Source organism: Aedes aegypti, chromosome 3 (genome assembly GCF_002204515.2).
Source record: "Aedes aegypti strain LVP_AGWG chromosome 3, AaegL5.0 Primary Assembly, whole genome shotgun sequence".
Classification (NCBI taxonomy): Eukaryota; Metazoa; Arthropoda; class Insecta; order Diptera; family Culicidae; genus Aedes; species Aedes aegypti.
The window spans coordinates 250,029,068-250,048,499 of record NC_035109.1 but is presented as its reverse complement, the minus strand read 5'-3'; the positions used below and the strand labels follow the sequence as shown (position 1 = coordinate 250,048,499).

Genomic DNA, 19,432 nt, shown 5'->3' with positions numbered 1-19,432 from the left:
CGTGATGCTCGGGATGGATTGTCCTCCATGAATGGTCCTGGCTGGAAATATTCGTGGGGAGAAACTCTACCCTTTGCTGCAGGAATTTCATTAACAACTCTTTGGTAAAGCAGAAATTTTCCGAGGAAAATTCTGCTACAAGTGAACTTTTTCAAAACAACTCTTATTGATTGGAATATTTATCAACAACTCTTTGTTAAGTAAAATCATCCTAAATAACTCTTTGCTCCATCGCCAAACCAAACCATTTCATTGAATTCATCAAGTACAAGAATATGAATGGTAAGGAGAGGCAGATGGTGTATATTTCGCTGGCGTTACTTTCCAACAGGTCGCCGGTTGGCTCTGACTACTGATCCGTCCACTGAATGATTTTCAGTTGTTGCTTTCCCTTCGTTGCTCTCTGGTTCCGTTCGATACTCGCACACTGCTGTGGCTTTCACGCGCTCTTCTTTGCTGCTCCGCTGCTTGATCCGTTCGTTATGCCGTTCGATTTGTGAATGAGCTGGGAGCAGAACAACCAGTGGTTTTATTTGCTCGAGCTCCGTTCACCGATGGCGAGTGGTGGGGTTCTCACTTGGCTGTTTCGTCACTCCGTTCGCTACTCGCACGCGATTGGTTATTGCTTTCGCGCTATTTTCGTTGATGTTGTGATTCTTCGCTGAGAAAAAAAAATGCAACTCTTTTGATTTTTCATGCAAAATGACCAACTTTGATAAACTATATCCCAGTTATTTATGGACCGATTTGAATGAAATTTTCACAGAATATCAGACATAACTTAGATTTTAACATATACTTTTGAGTGAGTTTTCCAATCACACGTTGAAAAGCAGTAACGGTTTGACTAAAGTGAATTTTTTGACGATTTTTCATAATTGACATAACTAAACATATTGAAGGAATAGCTTCATGGTATCTTCAGCAAAGTTGTAGATTTTGACGAGATGAATAAGTTTGCTGAAGAAAGTTTTTGTGTAAGGCTATCAGATTTTAAAATAAAAAGTTTTGAATTATTCGTCGAAAATTACAGCACAGACAAACAGACGTAACACTCTAATTATTTTCATCGCACAGCAGAACAGCGCCCAATTCTAATGTTTGGTAGTTGGCCGACAGGCCACTCGTTGCGCTCGCATCGCTTTTGTTCGAGTTTGACGTTTGCTCACTACCGCCATCTAGTTCGCGATTGGCCAAACCAAGTATTTTTAGCATTGGGCGTCAATGTTCACTTGACTATGTTTTAAATTGATAATTCTTCTAGCTGTTACGTCTGTTTGTCTGTGATTACAGTTTAGTCAAACCGTTATTACTTATAAACTTGTGATTGGAAAAATTATTCAAAAATATATGTTAAAATTCAAGTTACATCTGATGTTCTGTGAAAGTTTCATTCGAAAATATTTCCATAAATAACTGCGATCTAACCTAACAAAGTTGGTCATTTTGTATGGAAAATCGAAAAAGTTGCAATTGCATGTGAATAAGTTGAGGCCTTCCTTAGCCGAATGGTTAGAGTCCGCGGCTACAAAGCAAAGCCATGCTGACGGTGTCTGGGTTCGATTCCCGGTCGGTCCAGGATCTTTTCGTAATGGAAATTTTCTTGACTTCCCTGGGCATAGAGTATAATCGTACCTGCCACACGATATACGAATGCAAGAATGGAAACCTTGGCAAAGAAAGCTCTCACTTAATAACTGTGGAAGTGCTCATAAGAACACTAAGCTGAGAAGCTCTGTCCTCTGTCCTAGTGAGGACGTTAATGCCAAAAAGAAGAAGAAGAAGAAGAAGAAGAAGAAGAAGAAGAAGAAGAAGAAGAAGAAGAAGAAGAAGAAGAAGATGATGTGAAAAAGTTCTCTGTTTATTCGACAAACCAGCTGAATATTTCATGGGTGCACAACAGCAACAGGGTAGCGGATCACAGGGATTTAGTTGAAATCTGGAAACGTAGCTCAATCTTGAAATCTTGAGCGATTTCACAAACCAGATTCTGGATTAACAGCTCAGCAGGCTTCTAGCAGCGAGGTACTTCTCGCTAAGCAAGTTCGGAGGAGCTCTTACCAGCTCGAAAGCGGAAATGGAATGAAAATGAATCCAACGAAGGCAGCATGTTTTATAACCTTGGAATAGCAGATGATGCTCCTCCCTTTTGTGCTCTTCGCTTTCGGATCGACCAATCTGGGAAATGGGTATGTGCTAATAATGTGTTGGGCTTGGAATTACTTGAAAATTGCGGAGAATACTAATACGTGAGAAATTGGTCGAACATGAATTGTTGGAATGATTGGCATTCCCTAAATATTCAATACGAGCTATTGATAATTAATAGTTTTCTTTATTACGACGGTAAATTGCTGATTCATGGGTGCCAAAATTATTACAATTGTTCAATGAGAATGTCTTTTCAAAAGCATTCTAAATATGTCGCAATTTTGTTACATGGGATAATTTTCCTAATCAAAGTGTTCCCATAAAATATGGAACATAAAAGGCGCTGTTGGAAAAGCCACTCTATTTTACAATTGTTGTGGAATGTTGAGCACTCACCCTGACGGCACTGCACCAGTGTCCGCGAGTACAATCTCAAATGGTTGAGTCATAAATTATTCATGACATATGAAATTTTGTATGAAGCCGTGAAATTGATTTAGGAATATTAGAAGTTATAAATAAAGTCGGAAATATTTCTCTTTTAACTCTTTTCCACAAATTCGATGGCTCTGAAAAAAACCGATAGCTTGATTAGCTTCGATGTTGTTACAGATAAATAACACTGCTCGGACCAGCAAAACTCAGGGGGCTTCTGGTATTTGCTCCTAACGGGATTGTTTCTTGACCACCAATGATGATTTCATCACGAGTCGAAATTTTGAAGCGCGGGTTCACAGCTCCTCGGCCGATGAAATTTGCGACGGCGATGACGATGGCTGGGTGAACGCAAGCAAGCGGTGAAGCACAAAGCGAGAATGACTCGCCCGACCGTGTTCACATGTTCGACCGCAAATTCACCTGTGGACTGCTTCCTCTTCTTCTTCTAGGCGGCGGCAGCGGTGATAGCTTTAGCTTCGGACGGCATCTTCTCACGCTCGCTCGACAGTTTGATTTGAGCAAAGCAAGACAAACGGGGGGGCCCTCGCTATCGATGTCTGTGCCTGAGAAGTACGCCCGGTCAGAGCAAGCCGATCTGTCGCCTGCTGAGATGCGAGCCAATCGGAGAGTGAAAAGCAAATGACGTCAAATTTTCTCTAGCCACCCCTATTTATAGATTTGCTTGAAATCAACGTTCTCTTTTAAAACAGTTATTAAACTATTTGGACAGGTATGTGAGATTCAGTAAGTAAACGACATGAAGCTTTGATGTCTTATCTTTCGATTGAGATGCTTATCAAGAAATTTCGTTAAGCCAGCGAAAAGTTATAAACGTTTAAAATATTTCATGCCAACGTAACGCTCTTGGTTTTGAAATTCCAATTTCACTCCTGTATAGAGAAGAAAGACGTACTTCTACGTCAAAAACCGGGAAAAATATAAAGCCTACAAAGTTTATTTTTGAAATTCAACTCAATCCTGAAACTAGCTTATATAACTTACTTAGATTTTTATTCATAGATTTCTAAAAAGTTTGAAAACACAAATTATGAATTGCTACTATATAATATATAACGCCATTTTTTTGTATTTTCCGAAGAAAAAAAAACTGAATGCTTTGTGCAATAATTTTGTCAAATGTTCAAATATATAGGGACATTATCAAAAGCTAATCAATACGAAGTATCAAAATTTTATTAAGAATTAAAAATTTAGCTAAATGTTATTTTTTTCTGAGCGAAGATTCCTTGATTTTAAAAATTATGGGGGGAAATCATAAAAATCTATTGAAGCATTTAGTTGCCGATTGATGCATATCTGTCCCATTTGGAGATTTTGTAGTTGTTGATCATGAATAACATTTTATTTTTAGGACAATATATGAATATAGGATGTTTATCCTAAAATTTTTTTGAAAAAAATGTGACTCCGATTTGTTCCAATAAACGAATGAACGCATGAACGTCCAATTACAATAGTAAAGCAATCAGATTCCAAAATGGATTAAAAAACAAAGTTTAATGGTCATATAGAAAATTTTGAGAAGTTTGAACATATTTGTTCTAAATGTATAGAATGATAGAAGAACATGTTTTTGACCTTCGGACTCGCTTATATGAATTTTCAATTATGTAACATGCACACTCCTAAAAAAAATAATGTGATTTTACGTCTTTTGAATTCACATGAAAGAAGCGAGCCGAACGACGTAATTCGTGTCCCTTAACATGTAAAATTAAATTTCTTGTTCATTATTGATCCTTCTAGGGTCGATGTACCAATAGCCGCATAGCTAAGAACAAATATTCGTATAAAATCGAAAAATAACGCTAGCGTCATTATTTTTACATCATCTGAAAGCTTTTTATCTTGGTTTTATAGGAAAAATATGAAAACTACGAAAACTTATATGTTTGTATTTATTATCGCTTGTGCCAGTATAGGAATACATGTGCCTACAGTAGCACTATTTTTAATTTTTGTTCCTATAGTAGCACTAGCATCACAGTGTTGGCAAAATACTAATCAAAAATGTATTTTTACAAAACTTCAATATTTTTCCTACAAAGTATGGATCAAAAGCTTTCGTTTGATGTAAAAAAAGTTCTTAATTCATCAATTATTTCGTATAATAAAAAATAGTTTCTCTCAGTAGTACTACTATAGGAACAATAGGTTTACTATAGGCGCAAGGGAGCTCAAAATTTAAGCAAAACTAATTATATCGATCATGAACAAAATCAAGCTGTGTATCAATGCTATTTAGATAAATAGCTCTTGGCCTTCATGTCAAAAACTATTTTAAAACGATTTATAGCGAAACGGCCGTAAAAAGCACTAGTGCGACTATAGGGCTATAGGGACTGTCCACTAAGGGAACACCGACCCTAATTGTTTAAAAATTAGAAAACAAATTTTTGGAGTAGGGGAAGACGGGGTAAGAACGTCCGCCGGGGTTTGGCATGAAAATAACGGTTTTCTTAGAAGTTCACCATGCACTTTCCATAACCACAAGATATTTGACATTCCGAACCATTTAGGGTGATATTTACAAAAAAGTTGTTCATAACAAATATCAAAAACAAAGTTTCTGCTCGTCAATATTGAATTTGATTTAATAAATTTAACAAATGCTCACTTAAGGATTTCGGAAGGGATTTTGTTGTAAAAACATAACAAATTACCCGTCCATGCTTTACCAGAAATGTGAAATACACTTTAGTGAAGTGAAATATGAATTGTAAATATTTAGCTTTAAAATAAGGTTATAGTTGTGAAAATTGCGTTAGCGGGGTAAACCCGACCACTGTTGATGGGGTAAGACCGCCTCCTCTAACTTATACCACATAAAATGTCTAAACCATTGTGAAAGTTATTACTACGTTGTACATTACTATTCGTGTAAAATGAAATCATTGTTGTTAAAAATACAAACCAAATACGCGTATTTTTCCAAAATATAGGTGTCTAAAGGTGATGATAAGTACATATCTAAGCTTTTTGAGTTAATTAACCCTAAAAATAGTTCAATATCCCTGTTAATCAATTTAGAATTCATAAAACATAATATATTTTAGAATCACAGTGATCTGATATATTTTTTCGCAAAATTGTGTACAAAAATCGTGGTGGTCGCTTTTACCTTGTGGGTGGGCGGTTTTACCACGTCGCTAAAATTAATCGTGATCAGACATCACTTTTTCAAGCATCAAGAAATTAATTATTTTTTTACAAATTCAAAACCTGTGACATTTTTTGATCATGCCTAAGGCTTCGAAAAATGATACTATGCATCGAAAAAGGATTTACTGATTTTTGATTTTGAAATATGAATTAAATTGCTTAGGCGGGCGGTCTTACCCCGTCTTCCCCTAATATAATCATGGTCGTTCACTATGCACCAATGCACGAGTTCACTAATTTGATGTTTGAGCGGTGCCGAATTCACTCGTTGCCATGGCCACATAAATAATACGGCACCGCTCAAACGTCAACGAGTGAACTCGTGCATTGGTCCATGAACCAATGCACGAGCTCACTAATTTGACGTTTGAGCGGTGCCGAATTCACTCGTTGTCATGGTCACGTACATAACACGGCACCGCTCAAACGTCAGATAGTGAATTCGTACATCGGTCCATAGTGTAATCTTGTTTATTCAATTTATTGCGGGGAAATTTAAAAATTTGGATTGCTTCGCGGAAATAACGCGCAGCGAGCTATCCCCGCATAGAACAAATGAACCACAGTAAGCACTGCAACTCTTGAGGGAAGTAGATTCAATTCAATGACAGTAAACAGCATGACGGTGATTCAATTGCAACGCCGCTGCGTGAAAATTGATATCATTTCCTAACGTTTGAGTTATTTTTGATGATTAGTGAATAAACCTATTCAGTTCTTGAACTTTCGAAGCCATTGATTAAAATTAAAAAGGCAACGGAGATATGGTACGGAATCGTTCGAATGGAACATCATTTAAGTGAATAAGCGATCCAACGACCCTCATCTCTTATTCAGTCTATTAATGCTGAAACAATCGATTCATTCCAATGGTCTGGATAAAAGAACCTGGCAGGTTCTCTAACCCGGATCATTGGTTATCACTTATCAGATAAAAAATCAACATGATGCATTTGGTGTCGCAGCCCAAAACTCCTCGTTGACAGTATACATAAACTAAAATACAATTAGCTCTCCCTTACTCGATATCCGGTATCTCGATATCGAGTTAGAGAACCATACTAAAAGTTGGTTTTCATGGCTAACTTGATGGTCCCTTGCATAGCAATGCACTGATTTTGTGTTCTGTAACTCGATACCTCCCTAACTCGATGATCCCTTCAATATCGAGTAAGGGAGAGTTAACAGTAATTCAATATTTTAGGTCGCAGGTGACTATGATCCGTGTGCCGTGCTATTTATGTGGTCATGGAAACCAGTGAATTTGGCACCGCTCAAACGTCAAAAAAGTGAACTCGTGCATTGGTTCATAGGTGAAGCTGGATTTTCCTGGGATCATAATTTTTCTTACAACGCGTAAAAACAAAGTCTAAATCATACTTTTAGAGCAATGGACCGATGCACGAGTTCACTAATATGACGTTTGAGCGGTGCCAAATTCACTCGTTACCATGGTCACATAAATAACACGGCACCGCTGAAACGTCAAATAGTGAACTTGTGCATCGGTCCATACTGCTCTTCTGCTGAAGAACATAGTCGCCTGGATTACTTTGATCTATTTTTCCCGCCAGTAGCACCGTTGCCTGCCGAACAGTTGATGAAGCATATAAAATGCAAACTTTGTAATAGTGAATAACAATATATCCTGACGTCCAATCAATATAAGGGGAGTTTGTTCACTTTTCCACTATTTCTTTGTTGTTTTTTTTGCTGGAAAATATAATGGCGCTTACGTCAACTATGTATGCGATTGTGGACAATGTCTAGTCAACGGCTTACTGGATAAGAATATTAGGCAAGTTTTTATTTCATAGCAACATGTTGCCATCGTACTGTAGACCACCACACTGTACCATCATGTTTATGCAATCCTTTCCATCAAATACGTTCCACACGGTCGGATCCGATGAACCAATGTTTCGACACAGTTTGGAAGTACAATCTCCCGCTGATTCAATCACTTGGCAGTCACTACCACCCACTGAGCAATTTAAAACACCACGTGTGTGTGAAGCCATAGCCGTTTGATGACCACCACCCGATCCACAAAACCTACGTATAGTTCGATTACCTTAGACCAAGCAGAAACTCCCGGTAAAGTGGTGAGTTTACATTCAAATTTAAATCTGCCACTGATTTCACCTTCTTCATGCTGGTTGGGTTCGGCTAATCGCACCACGCTCTATTCGAAGTATTTTTTACTTGCCCACAAAGGAGTTGCGTGGCACACGCTTTACAATTTTCTATTTTCCGATTTCACTTTATATCGAACACTTTGATGGTACACCGTAAACAAACTCAATCAAAATGGAAACCATCGTAAAACGATTGTTGTATGTATTTTCGAAGGGTAGAGGAGAAGAAGATATTTTTCCCTTCATTTGAAATCGCACAATTGAACACATCAACCATGGCTTATCAACAACACAAACCGCCAATACGCCCCCTCAATGAGGGTAGCAACTTTGTCTTCAGTTGATCAATAATCACGCACGGACCGTTCGACTATCCTGTCCGAATCGCGTGATTCTACCGATATGGCCAGCTCACGTGCTGTTCGATGTTTCTGGCGATCGCAAAGAGTACGGCACGAACACATCTTATCCTATTCGAAACCAAAAGTGAACTAAAGGCTAACATTCCGTAAATAACCAACATTAGCCGTATGTGCAGTGAACGTTTTGGGTTGCGCACAGTCTGGCGCATCAACCGATGCACACGTGGTGAAGACGAAGCTCTAAATTTCTCTAATCAATGTACCAGAAAGCCCAGAAAAACTGAATAAACTAGAGATATAAACATGGCACTCATTCATACATTGGATATTGTAGCGAACAAACAAACCACAAATAAACAACGCCGCGCACCTACAATCAACAACAAAGGAGAAGATAAAAACAAATCGACAATTATAGTGATCAAATAGAATAATTATCTGCGCAGGCAACTAGCGACGTAGACTGGCTGCTCCTGCCCTTCATTTCCAGAGTACTGCAACAGCTTAAAAGTAGGCGAACGCATCGACGTCTGGGTGGCTATGCTGGTACTTGAAACATAGACTTGAAACTGTTCAGATATGCAAATTGGGGGTGTTCAAATATATTTCAAATTGTTGTTAGTTTCACTGCACAACTTTCACATTCGTTCAGTGAACATTCGTTTATTGCAACAAATTCTCAATTTCAATGATTTTCTATAGCAATTTTGCTAATGATAAAACATTGCAATTAAAAATCAATTAACTGTCAAACATAGCTTTGAAATACAATGGGATGCACTTTGGTGTCACTTGAACGTTGCAAATTAGGTTGGGTATTTGTGACCTTTTTCCAAATCAAGGTTTTTTTTATGCATTTTGGGCTTCAAATACCGTGTGGGATCGAAATCCGTACTCTTAAGAAATGAATCTAAATCTGTCCATTTCATTCAAAACGAATACTATTTGTATGAAGTGTACGGATTTTGAGCCTGTATGGATGTCGGTTCCCCACTGTGACTGTTCAACATTTTGGCCCGATTGGTTACAGGGTGTCCGCAAATTATCCGTACAAACTTTGAAGGCATGGCTGTATGCAATCAAGCAGAATAAATTCAATATTCTTGCATGGTTTAAAACATTACCCTATTATTTTATTAGGTAGTAAGTTTGACACATTTCCGATTTCAAATATTTGTGAAACCAAGCCAAATGTGTTGAGGTGTCTTAAGGGGAGTTGTTTTTCGAGCTTTATGACGGAAGAGAAATGTTCACAGAACTCATTGGATTTGAACCGTCTAACTTGAAGCCATTAAACTGTAGGTTGCTTCAAAGAATAATGGGACATTTGGATTCATCTTTTTTAGATTTTAGGGACGCAACATCTCTAGTATGACTAGCAGCCCTCTAGAAAAACGCCTCCGAAAAAATCAAATTTGCCTCTCTCAGTAAGAAGCAACAATTTCGAAATTATTTAAAGGTGTATGTTGTGTTAACATATAGATGTATTTAAAAAAGTACAAAGACATTGAATTTGTATTGTTATCAATTCGAGATCATCTTTCTCATATTTTGCTGTTCAGATAATTTACGGACACCCTGTACGTCTACGATGCCTGCATCGCGATAGAAATTGTATAGGATTGTATACAGAAAAATCTGCTATTGCTATTGCGCAAATATTAATTGAAAGCATAACACAAATCTCCGTAAAGTATAGTTTAGAACGTTTTACACAGCCAATCAGCTTGAAATCTTCTGTGTGCAGTAGATCACAATCACATGATAGAGCTATATTCATTTACTCTTCCGAATTGATTCTTAACATAAAAAACAATTCATTCTGCTTATAATTTTAACTCTCATACACCTAATTTATTCAGGGTTTTCAAAGCGAAAAAATGGTTTTAGCTCAGTTTCGATATTTAAATTCATAATATGGATTGAAAGCTTGCATTTGACATAAGTGTAGTATAAATACGGCCAGTAGCACAACCAAGATTTGGCTCTTGGGAGGGTTTTGGACAATGAAACGGGAGACAACGTAGATAAATTTGAACATGTTTCCAAACTAACATTTTCAAAGGACGAAACAACATTTGCAAGTTTCAATTTCTCTCGTCCATTCCAGGCATACCTTTTTGTATGAACTTCAACACTCAAAAGGAAACTGCTCTACCTGGTGTAATTTTCCAAAACTTTACAAAATACACCTGTGGTGCATGAAAGAAGCTTCGTGCTCCACAGTATATTTTATTCTTTTCGAAAATCAGCATAGATTTTACTTTTTAAATGTGGTTGTTTAAAATAGATCAAAAGAAGTTTGAAAATTCTGATATTGATTTGATTCTTCGTCCAATTTGTTTTGTTCGAAAGTTCATGCAAAAACAGTTTTATTATTATTCATTTATTAAAACGTCCACTATGATGGATGATGTATTTGGATTCACATGTATTAGAATCAATATTTGTATATTTTGTTCCTTAAATATGTTCTCAAGTTTTTCAACCACGAGAATGATCTTTCAACGCATTGAGTTGTATTAGGACGATTATTGTTAGCAGTTAGTCGAAGGAAAATCAACATTGCCGATTATGAAGCATTACCAGCTTGTAGAAAAATATTTCGACATTGATTTTCCATAACAGACCGGGAATCTAACCCAGAAACCTTCAGCATGGCTTTGAGTTGTAGCCGCGGACTCTAACCACTCGGCTAAGGAAGGAAATTTGTTATATTTTATATTATTGATAAAATGATTTGACACCCCGAGTTCTGCCAACTAAACACAACCTCCTTCAAAGTTACCTTCTGCCGTGCGCAAATAAGCATGGCCCTTGCATCCTTCCTTTGGAACTGATTTGACACGGTAAATGCTTTTGCGAAAAACGTGTCGAACGAAGGGAACATAAAATTTATGTTACTGTATGCTGAACGTTTTCCGTTTTAGAACAGCATCTCTGCGATCGACTGTGGCATTACAAAAAATAACAAAATCAATGTTGTCGAGGTGGAGGTAGATAACAAAGCATTCACAATTTTGAACCGCTTTTGTGAACCAAACTGAAGTGAAACAATAAAGCAAGATATCCTCCTCGGCTAAGTGTGAATTTTTGGTTATAAAATGTGACCTCCTGGAACATTTGCAAAACTTCGTCGTTTCAAAACCAATTTCTGTTTTTTTGGGCAGTTGAAGAAAATAATCTATGACATTTGGTCGAATGATGTTTGATCGAAAAGAATTTAATTGATTCAAAAAGTGTAGGATATTTGGTTTCAGGGACATTTAGTAGAGAATTTAGTCGATCATGATTTTTTTTAAGTTATTGTATAGATTTACATTTCGTCATTACTACACAGTGATTGAGTGATTGAAAACGGGGAGTGCATGGTAGTGCTAGAGCAACATGATAGAGTGAAGAAGTCAGCTTTATTAAACATCTGAAATATTATGCTTTCATTATACGACGAATGTTATTTCAGAGATCCAGTTTATCAGACTCTTCCACAACATTGATTGATATTTTTGACATTTATTGCTTCTGGATCAATTAAAAAAAATCCCCAGGAGGAATCTCGAGAAATCTTGATTTGATGTTTTTAACCTAAAAATTCAGTATAATCCATAATAAAATTAAAGGCATTACCGATCATCACATCCGTGAAGTTTATTTGGAAAACATGCCTCTTCATGTGTATTAACATGCTTACCAATCTGGAAAGTCCACTGTGACTCTTTTACACAAAGTTGTATACGATATTGAGAAAGCATTCGCTCAGAAGCAATCCTGCTTGGGTGTTTTCTTGGATATTGAGGGTGCCTTTGATAACGTGTCTTTCGATGCCATATTGGAAGTCGCACGAAACCATGGGCTACCTTCAATGATCACCAATTGGATTCATCAAATGCTCAAAAACCGACATCTTTTCTCGACATTGCGTCAAGCAGCGATTCGTAAATTGAGTGTTTGCGGATGCCTTGTCCACACTCTTGTGGTATCCCGTAGCAGATACGCTATTGAGTCAACTCAATAATAGCGGTTTTCCAACTTATGGATTTGACGACGACTATCTAGCTTTGATAGTTTGTATGTGCATAAGCACCCTATTCGACATGATGCAAAGTGCTCTTCAGGTAGTCGAAAGTTGGTGTCGCCAATATGGCCTTCCGGTTAACCCGAATAAAACATATATTGTTCTTTTTACGGAAAGACCAAACCGCGATGGAATTCGACCTTTACGTCTTTTTGGCACTGAGATTAATGTAACTGAACAGGTAAAGTATGTCGGAGTCGTTCTAGATTCCAAACTTTCTTGGACACCTCACATTGATTTCAGAGTCAAAAAAGCTTGCATGGCCTTTGGTCAATGCCGGCAAACCTTTGGTAAAACTTGGGGCCTCAAACCCAACTATATCAAATGGATTTACACAATAGTTGTTCGACCAATATTGGCATATGGATGTCATGTGTGGTGGCAAAAGGGTGAAATGAGAACAATCCAATGCTTGATGGCGATGTCTGGTGCGTTCTCTACTACACCCACAGCAGCGCTCGAGGCCCTTTTCGACGTTGCGCCACTACACATTAGGGTGTCCCATTTTTCCCCGACCATCAAGATTTTGAGCTCCCCCAGAATCTATAGATTCCTTTTGATATTCATATACTTCCTACAAAGTTTCAGCTCAATCCATTGTAATCTCGAGAATCGCTATGAGTTTTCAGAAATCTGATACAGTTAACTCTCCCTTACTCCATATTCCGTATCTCGATACCCAGACAACCAAAATGTACGTATAATAAAATCACTGTTTGCTTTATGCGATGCTTATATGTGCAAAGTTTCACGTATAAGCTGTCGCGAAAAGGCCTTATGCGTACAAAAGTGGAGGCGATTTACTTACATATTTTATATGATGAAACATAACATGCAATGCGAGTGTGTAGATTTTCTTGCGAATTGGTCTACACTCTTATGCGACTTTATTTATGATAACAAAGCTTATTTGACAGCTGCTACGGATTGATCCGACTTACTTTGTAAAACTATGTGGAACGAAACGAAATGTGCATATAAACTCATAAAATAGCGTTTTATGCGAGGAAACTCATAGATCAAACGATTTCACCCACCATTTAGTGCGGGAGTGATGCAGTTTGTACAAATAAATGACTTTCGTCGTATACTGCTATGCGACTTCTGGTTGTCTGGGTATCGAGTTAGAGAACCATAGTAAAAGTTGGTTTTCATGGCTAACTCGATGGTCCCTTGGAACACAGTTGCACTGCATTTGTGTTCTGTAACTCGATACCTCCCTAACTCGATGGTCCCTTCAATATCGAGTAAGGGAGAGATGACTGTACTTTTAAAACTTTGCGCTTGAAATTGCATGCGAGCATCTTGCATGCAAGAAAGATCTACGCAGTGCGCGGTGATATTTCAAATGAAAACAAACTTCAAATACCTATGTCTGATTCTGACACAGAACACTTTTGGGAACGGCATTCATAATGGTACAATTTAATTCTTCGGCAAACGACTCATTATATTTATTTTTTTCAGCATCTGAAGACATGTTCGATTTATTAAAGTGTTGGGTCGTATACCAGGATGCTATTACTGTGCACCCCCGCTAATTTGAACGGTACCTCATGCAAACCATCGGGGTTCATTTTTAATTTGAACATCTAGTCACCCTGGAAACGTGTTTCTGGTTACCTCTTTCACTGTTTTGTTTTGATTATGCGTTCCGTTCCAACGGGGGTACCCGGTATTCAACAGACGCACTATTGCAGAATTCAAACGACGATAGTTTTCATTTGCACGCCCGAAAACATGCTCTGCAAATACTTGAGTCTACATATATTGTCATATGTCTTTTGCATCTAGAAACAATAAAAACTTAATTTGTATGAAAGTGTCTAACAAAACATAAAAATGTTTTCATTTTCTTGAAATCACTACTGACTATACTGCCGTGAATTGCAAGTCAGTCCCATCTGTAAAAAGTAGACATTGAGAAAGTGGGTTGTGAAGTTTTCAAACTCGTTTTCCATACGAATATTCAAAAAATTCCAGGTGATTGGAACATGTTCCAATCTTGGTTAAACTTTCACAACTTGCTTTTCACTACAATATCTTTCCGAGAAAAATATAAAGATGATCAAAACAAGTTACATTTTTGTGTTCCACGGTTCAAAAGTCTGTAGTGGGACTGATATGCGATTACTTTTCATTATGGGACAATTTGACTTGCTGTTTTTTCCTAATTTTTCCGAACAAATCATATTATTTTATTGGTGCAGCTGAAAGAGCATTGGAAGAGATGTTGAAAACTGAACTCAACTCAATTTTGACGAAAATGGAGATGGGACTGACTTGCGATTCACGGCAGTATAAGGGATGATAGACGCTAAATTGGGACTTTCCAGACCATCCCCCCTTTGGCTTTATATATGAGAACTCCCCCCTTGAAGCGTGATGTTAATTCGTACATTAGGTACGTCACGCAAAAACTGACTGTTTTTTACCCAACCTTCTCTCTTCTATATCACACATTTTATAAGGAACCAATAAACATTTTACATGGATCTTTGCGCTTTGCGAACGATTATTCGATTTCTGAACCAGTAGATCATACCGATGCTTTCAGATTGAGTTGTAAAAAAGGCGAAGTTTTGATTGTAGAAGGTATATAAATATATTGATGGTTAAGTAGAAACATCTAAATCAATGTTGATGACAGAATCAATCAGTTCCCCAAAAGATTAATGCGTCCACTAAAGGACACTTGTCTGTTGAATTAATGGTATCCTGGTATACGACCCATCACTCCAATAATAAAACATGTCTTCAGATGCTGAAAGAAAAAAATATCATTAGTTGTTTGATGAAGAATTATATTGTGCCACTATAAATGCCGTTTCCAAAAGTGTTCTATGTCTGACATTTTAGGTGTTTGTTTTCTTTTGAAATATCACCGCATACTGTGTCGATTTTTCTTGCATGCAAGGTGCTCGCATGCGATTTAATGCAAAATGTATCAAAAGTACCAGATTCCTAAAAACTCATTGCGATGCTCGAGATTTCAATGGATTGAGCTGAAACTTTGCAGGAAGTATATGAATAACAAAAGGAAACTATATATTTAGGGGGAGCTCAATTTTTTGATGATCTGGAAAAAATGGGACACCCTACTACACATACATCTTAAACAAGAAGCACTTTCTTGCTCTTACCGTTTATGGGTACTGGATCTACTGGAGAAATATCCAGTGAATCGTAGATCTACACACACTTCGTTGTTTCCACTTTTGGTGAATTGGGACAAAATTGTCCTTGCTCCAAGTGATCTCACAATTGCTTGTGTGTGTGATAGTTGTGACTCCGATTATGGAACTTCGTATCAACTGATATGTAACTGTCCAGTTTTTGCGCAAATATGATTAAAATTATTTGGTAAACACTTATTAAGTGAAACTGACTTCAGAAGCCTGAATCTTCAGGATATTCTGTTATTCTAAACCCGCTGTGGTAATGAGCAATAGGCTCTATTTACGCTCATGCGTTTTGCAGTGCCCTTTTTAGGGCGCTGTTTGAACCCATTGTGGTATGGAGCTACATGCTCTCATTTCGCTTATGCGACCTTCCCTCTTCAAGGGACCCCACTCCTATTTCCTCCCATCTTTCCCTTTCCTTTCCTCTCCCATCGGGTAGCGGTAGTTGATGGAATAGGCTCAAATATGGCGATGGCACAAATCTCCCAACTGGGGGAACGTGCCTATGGAGCCGGCCTTCTGATACCTGATAGGAGGAATCTCGAGAAATCTTGATTTGATGTTTTTAACCTAAAAATTCAGTATAATCCATATTAAAATTACTTGAGAGTACTGAAATAATATACATAACTACTTGGCCAAGCAGTTTTCAACCAGTATATAATTGTTACCGTTGTTACAATTAGGAATATTTACAACTGATTTAACTTACCAGAATGGCTCAAGTATGTTTTACATGGCTTAAACCAGTAGGCTTAGTATAATAGAATGAAATCTAAGGTATAAATTTCAATATAATATTGATGTTATGTTCCATAAACGTGAAATATTCAATACTCAATATTATTTCGCACTTTGAAACTAAGTGAACAGCCCACTAAAGTCTGCCGTGTTTATTTTGCATAAGTAATTTGATTCTTGGTACATCTGCTACAACTCTTGATGTTTACGTCTAATTTTCCACAGAGTATTGCCCTCAGCATTTTACGCAAAAAATATTCTGTTCTACATTCTCAGCCACAACAGGATTTCTACAACACGTCCTTGCTTGTCATAATTGTCATATGTCACAAAGCTTCGAAGATTAACAAAACCTTTAACAACTTCAAACAAATCCCCAATTAGTACTTCTTAACTATCAACATAACTATGACCTCCATTTTCTATACCTGCAACCATTTACTTCGTTTTAATAGAATTCATCGTCAATTTGTTTATTGATTTCTAGGTCGCGTTCTACTTAGTAACGAAAATTTAGCTGTGGCATACACTTTATAAGAAAATGGTAATGTCTAAACATGAATTAAGAAAGGTGATTAAGTTGATAAATACAATCAAATATTAGAATTGTAGACGAGGTGCTCACTTGTTTTTGTAAAATTACATGGAGACGTGTTTCCGAATTTGCTGTTCAACATTGTGTTTTGTCGCGTTTTGCATTGTCTTGATTTTGCAGACGATGACTTTATTGGAATGTAGTGCAATTAAGCTGAAACCCTGCTTTTTTAAAGAAGGATAGCTGAGATGAACTTGTTATTCCATTTACTTTACTCAAACGTAGAGAAAAAAGCAGTTTCAGTTGTGTTGGTGATGAAGCAGCGTTGATGGGGATGTAGTTGAAGTTGTTGAACAGCCATAGAACATTTGAGACGTGTGATAATGATATGTCCCGTGTAGTAAAAACACATGTTCTGGCTACGAATATCTCTTTTAACGGATTGCCGAAACTTGCAAAGGGAAACGCGATTTCTACTCTGTTGCTTGATAAATGCTTATCTGAATTCATAGGACCATTTTTTATTAATAACTTCGCCAAAACACATCGCGATCCTTTATCTTGCAACACTGAAAAATGTTTTGCAAAGAAAACCAGTTTTCAATAATAAAACGAAGAAAGCAACGATGAATCCAACCATGCCCGCATGAAACATCATTGTCAATTTGTCGTGTATAAAACGCTGATTCTTGGTTCTCTCACCACATTTATTCAAGAACAGGAGTGAAAACTATTAAGCGAATAAAATACGGCAAACTTCAGTGAGCTGGTCATATAGTGCGAATAAAAAGTTGCATCAATCAGTAGAAGGCCAGCGGCTCCGTGGAAGATATCCGCGTATATTCATTCTGATATTGACGTGAGCGTACAATGGCAATCAATTCATTCCAGATTTGAAGCAAACGTATGACACTTGCCCCAATCGACTGTAACAGTAGTCACAAGGCTTATCTTCTAACTTAATTGTTGTACATTTATTGTAGGATCCTTTATTTCCAAAATAAAAAAACATTGTTAATTGTTTTTTTCATTTGTTTTACCTTTCAATCGGTTCAACATAGAAAACAACAATCAATTCAATTTAAACCAGTAAACTATGAAAAAAAAAATATCCGTAAGCCACTCCTATGTCTAAGTTGAATCAGTTGTAAATATTTCAAATTATAACAACGTTAACAATTGGATACTAGTTGAGAACAGTTTGTCGAACTTTTTGAGCGTTTTTGTAGATTTTTTTCAATACATTAGGTCATATGAATAAAACCGAGTACTTGCTCATGCTCAAGCCGATTTGAGTGAAGTAAAGTCTTTGAGCATTTACTCAAAACCATATGAATAAAACGATGCTTTACTCAGAGTAAGTTCGAATTTCGAACTGAGCATTTACTCTGTCAAAAATGTTGTTTTTGTTTTGGTTATCTGATTTTTGCGAAGAAAAAGAAAGCCAATGGTGCAAGCAGTAGTGTCTTTGCGGATCTCATCCGGTTTTTGCCGTTAAAAATGGTTTGATGATGGAACCACGCCACACACCCCGATGAAAATCGACTGCCAACATCACGTAACCGGTAACTGGTTCGTTTTTAACGGTAAGTGTTTTGCACTTGTGTTTTTATTCAATTTTTTTTTCTGTCCGCTCCAAAATAGCCTTCATCGGTGTGTAGTCGCTTACCGAGCCAGAAGGTGACCGTGTCCAGCAGAATCGATTACCATATAAAAGCAGCAACGGTACCAGCAGATTCAGAACCGGCAGCAAGAACTTCAGCATCAGCTGCGCAAGGAACTTTAATTCCGATCAAAGCCGTTTCCGTCTGTTTCCTTGTGCTCGGTGTTGGCAATAACGTTCGAAAGAAAAATTGATCCACCGCACATTGCAGCTACCCTTACCACGTCGAACAAGGACACCGGTGAAAACTTTCGCCGACATGATTGGGTTCACGATACCATCGGATATATAGTGGACGAGGAGCCGGCAAATAAGTGGACGAGGAGCCAAACGGAGAGACTGTCCACATTCCAAGACAGTCGACATTCTCATCGGGCTGCATTGGTGTAAGAACAGGATCAAAGCAGAGTGTGCTGAGGGAATATTTCGATGAGGATTTCTTGACAAAATCCCTAAAGGAATGCTTTGAATAATTTTCAATAAATATATTGAATAACTTTTAAGGAAATTCTACAAAGATCATGTGAAATGTTAATTGTTATAAAAACGTTTGTTTCAATTTATTTGAGTTATAAATAAATTTCATAAATCGTACAATTGTACGATTCGTATAAGCGTACAAGTATTTCTCAAAAATTCGTGGAGTTTATTTATGGTTTTCTTTGAAGGAAGTTCATTTATGTGTTTTTATGTTTTTTTTTGTGTCAAGACAATGGATACAATTTATGTGTTATTTGTAAGGAAGGATGTTTTGATAAAATTTTGTAGGATTCAGAAGTGTATTACTATCTGGATTTTTGGTAAAATTCGTGGAGTATGTAATAATTATTATACGCAATTGCCTTTGTAGATAAAATTGTTAAAAAAAACTGAAAGTGATGGTTCTAAGAATTCTAGCAGAATTATTCAAGAAAGAAATAATTAAAGACATTTAAAGACACTTTCATAAGGCATTTTTTTTTAG

General features: G+C 37.1%; 1 protein-coding gene and 1 long non-coding RNA gene across 4 annotated transcripts in view; one reads left to right on the top strand and one right to left on the bottom strand.

The window, feature by feature from the left end:
- The window catches only part of LOC5570371, a 368,473-nt gene that overhangs the window by 167,239 nt on the left and 181,802 nt on the right, over nt 1-19,432 (bottom strand). Inside the window, exon 1 of one of the 3 annotated variants that reach the window (XM_021851601.1) lies at nt 7,847-8,398. The exons of the other annotated variants lie outside the window; for them this stretch is intronic. Coding sequence (XP_021707293.1) covers nt 7,847-7,926 — 80 coding nt within the window. The 5' untranslated portion in view covers nt 7,927-8,398. Of the gene's footprint in view, nt 1-7,846; nt 8,399-19,432 lie in introns of those variants that run through there. 3 annotated transcript variants of the gene reach the window in all.
- On the top strand, nt 18,054-19,082 carry LOC110678577. The gene is made up of 2 exons (XR_002501750.1): nt 18,054-18,377; nt 18,450-19,082. It is a non-coding gene; the product is annotated as an uncharacterized LOC110678577 (long non-coding RNA).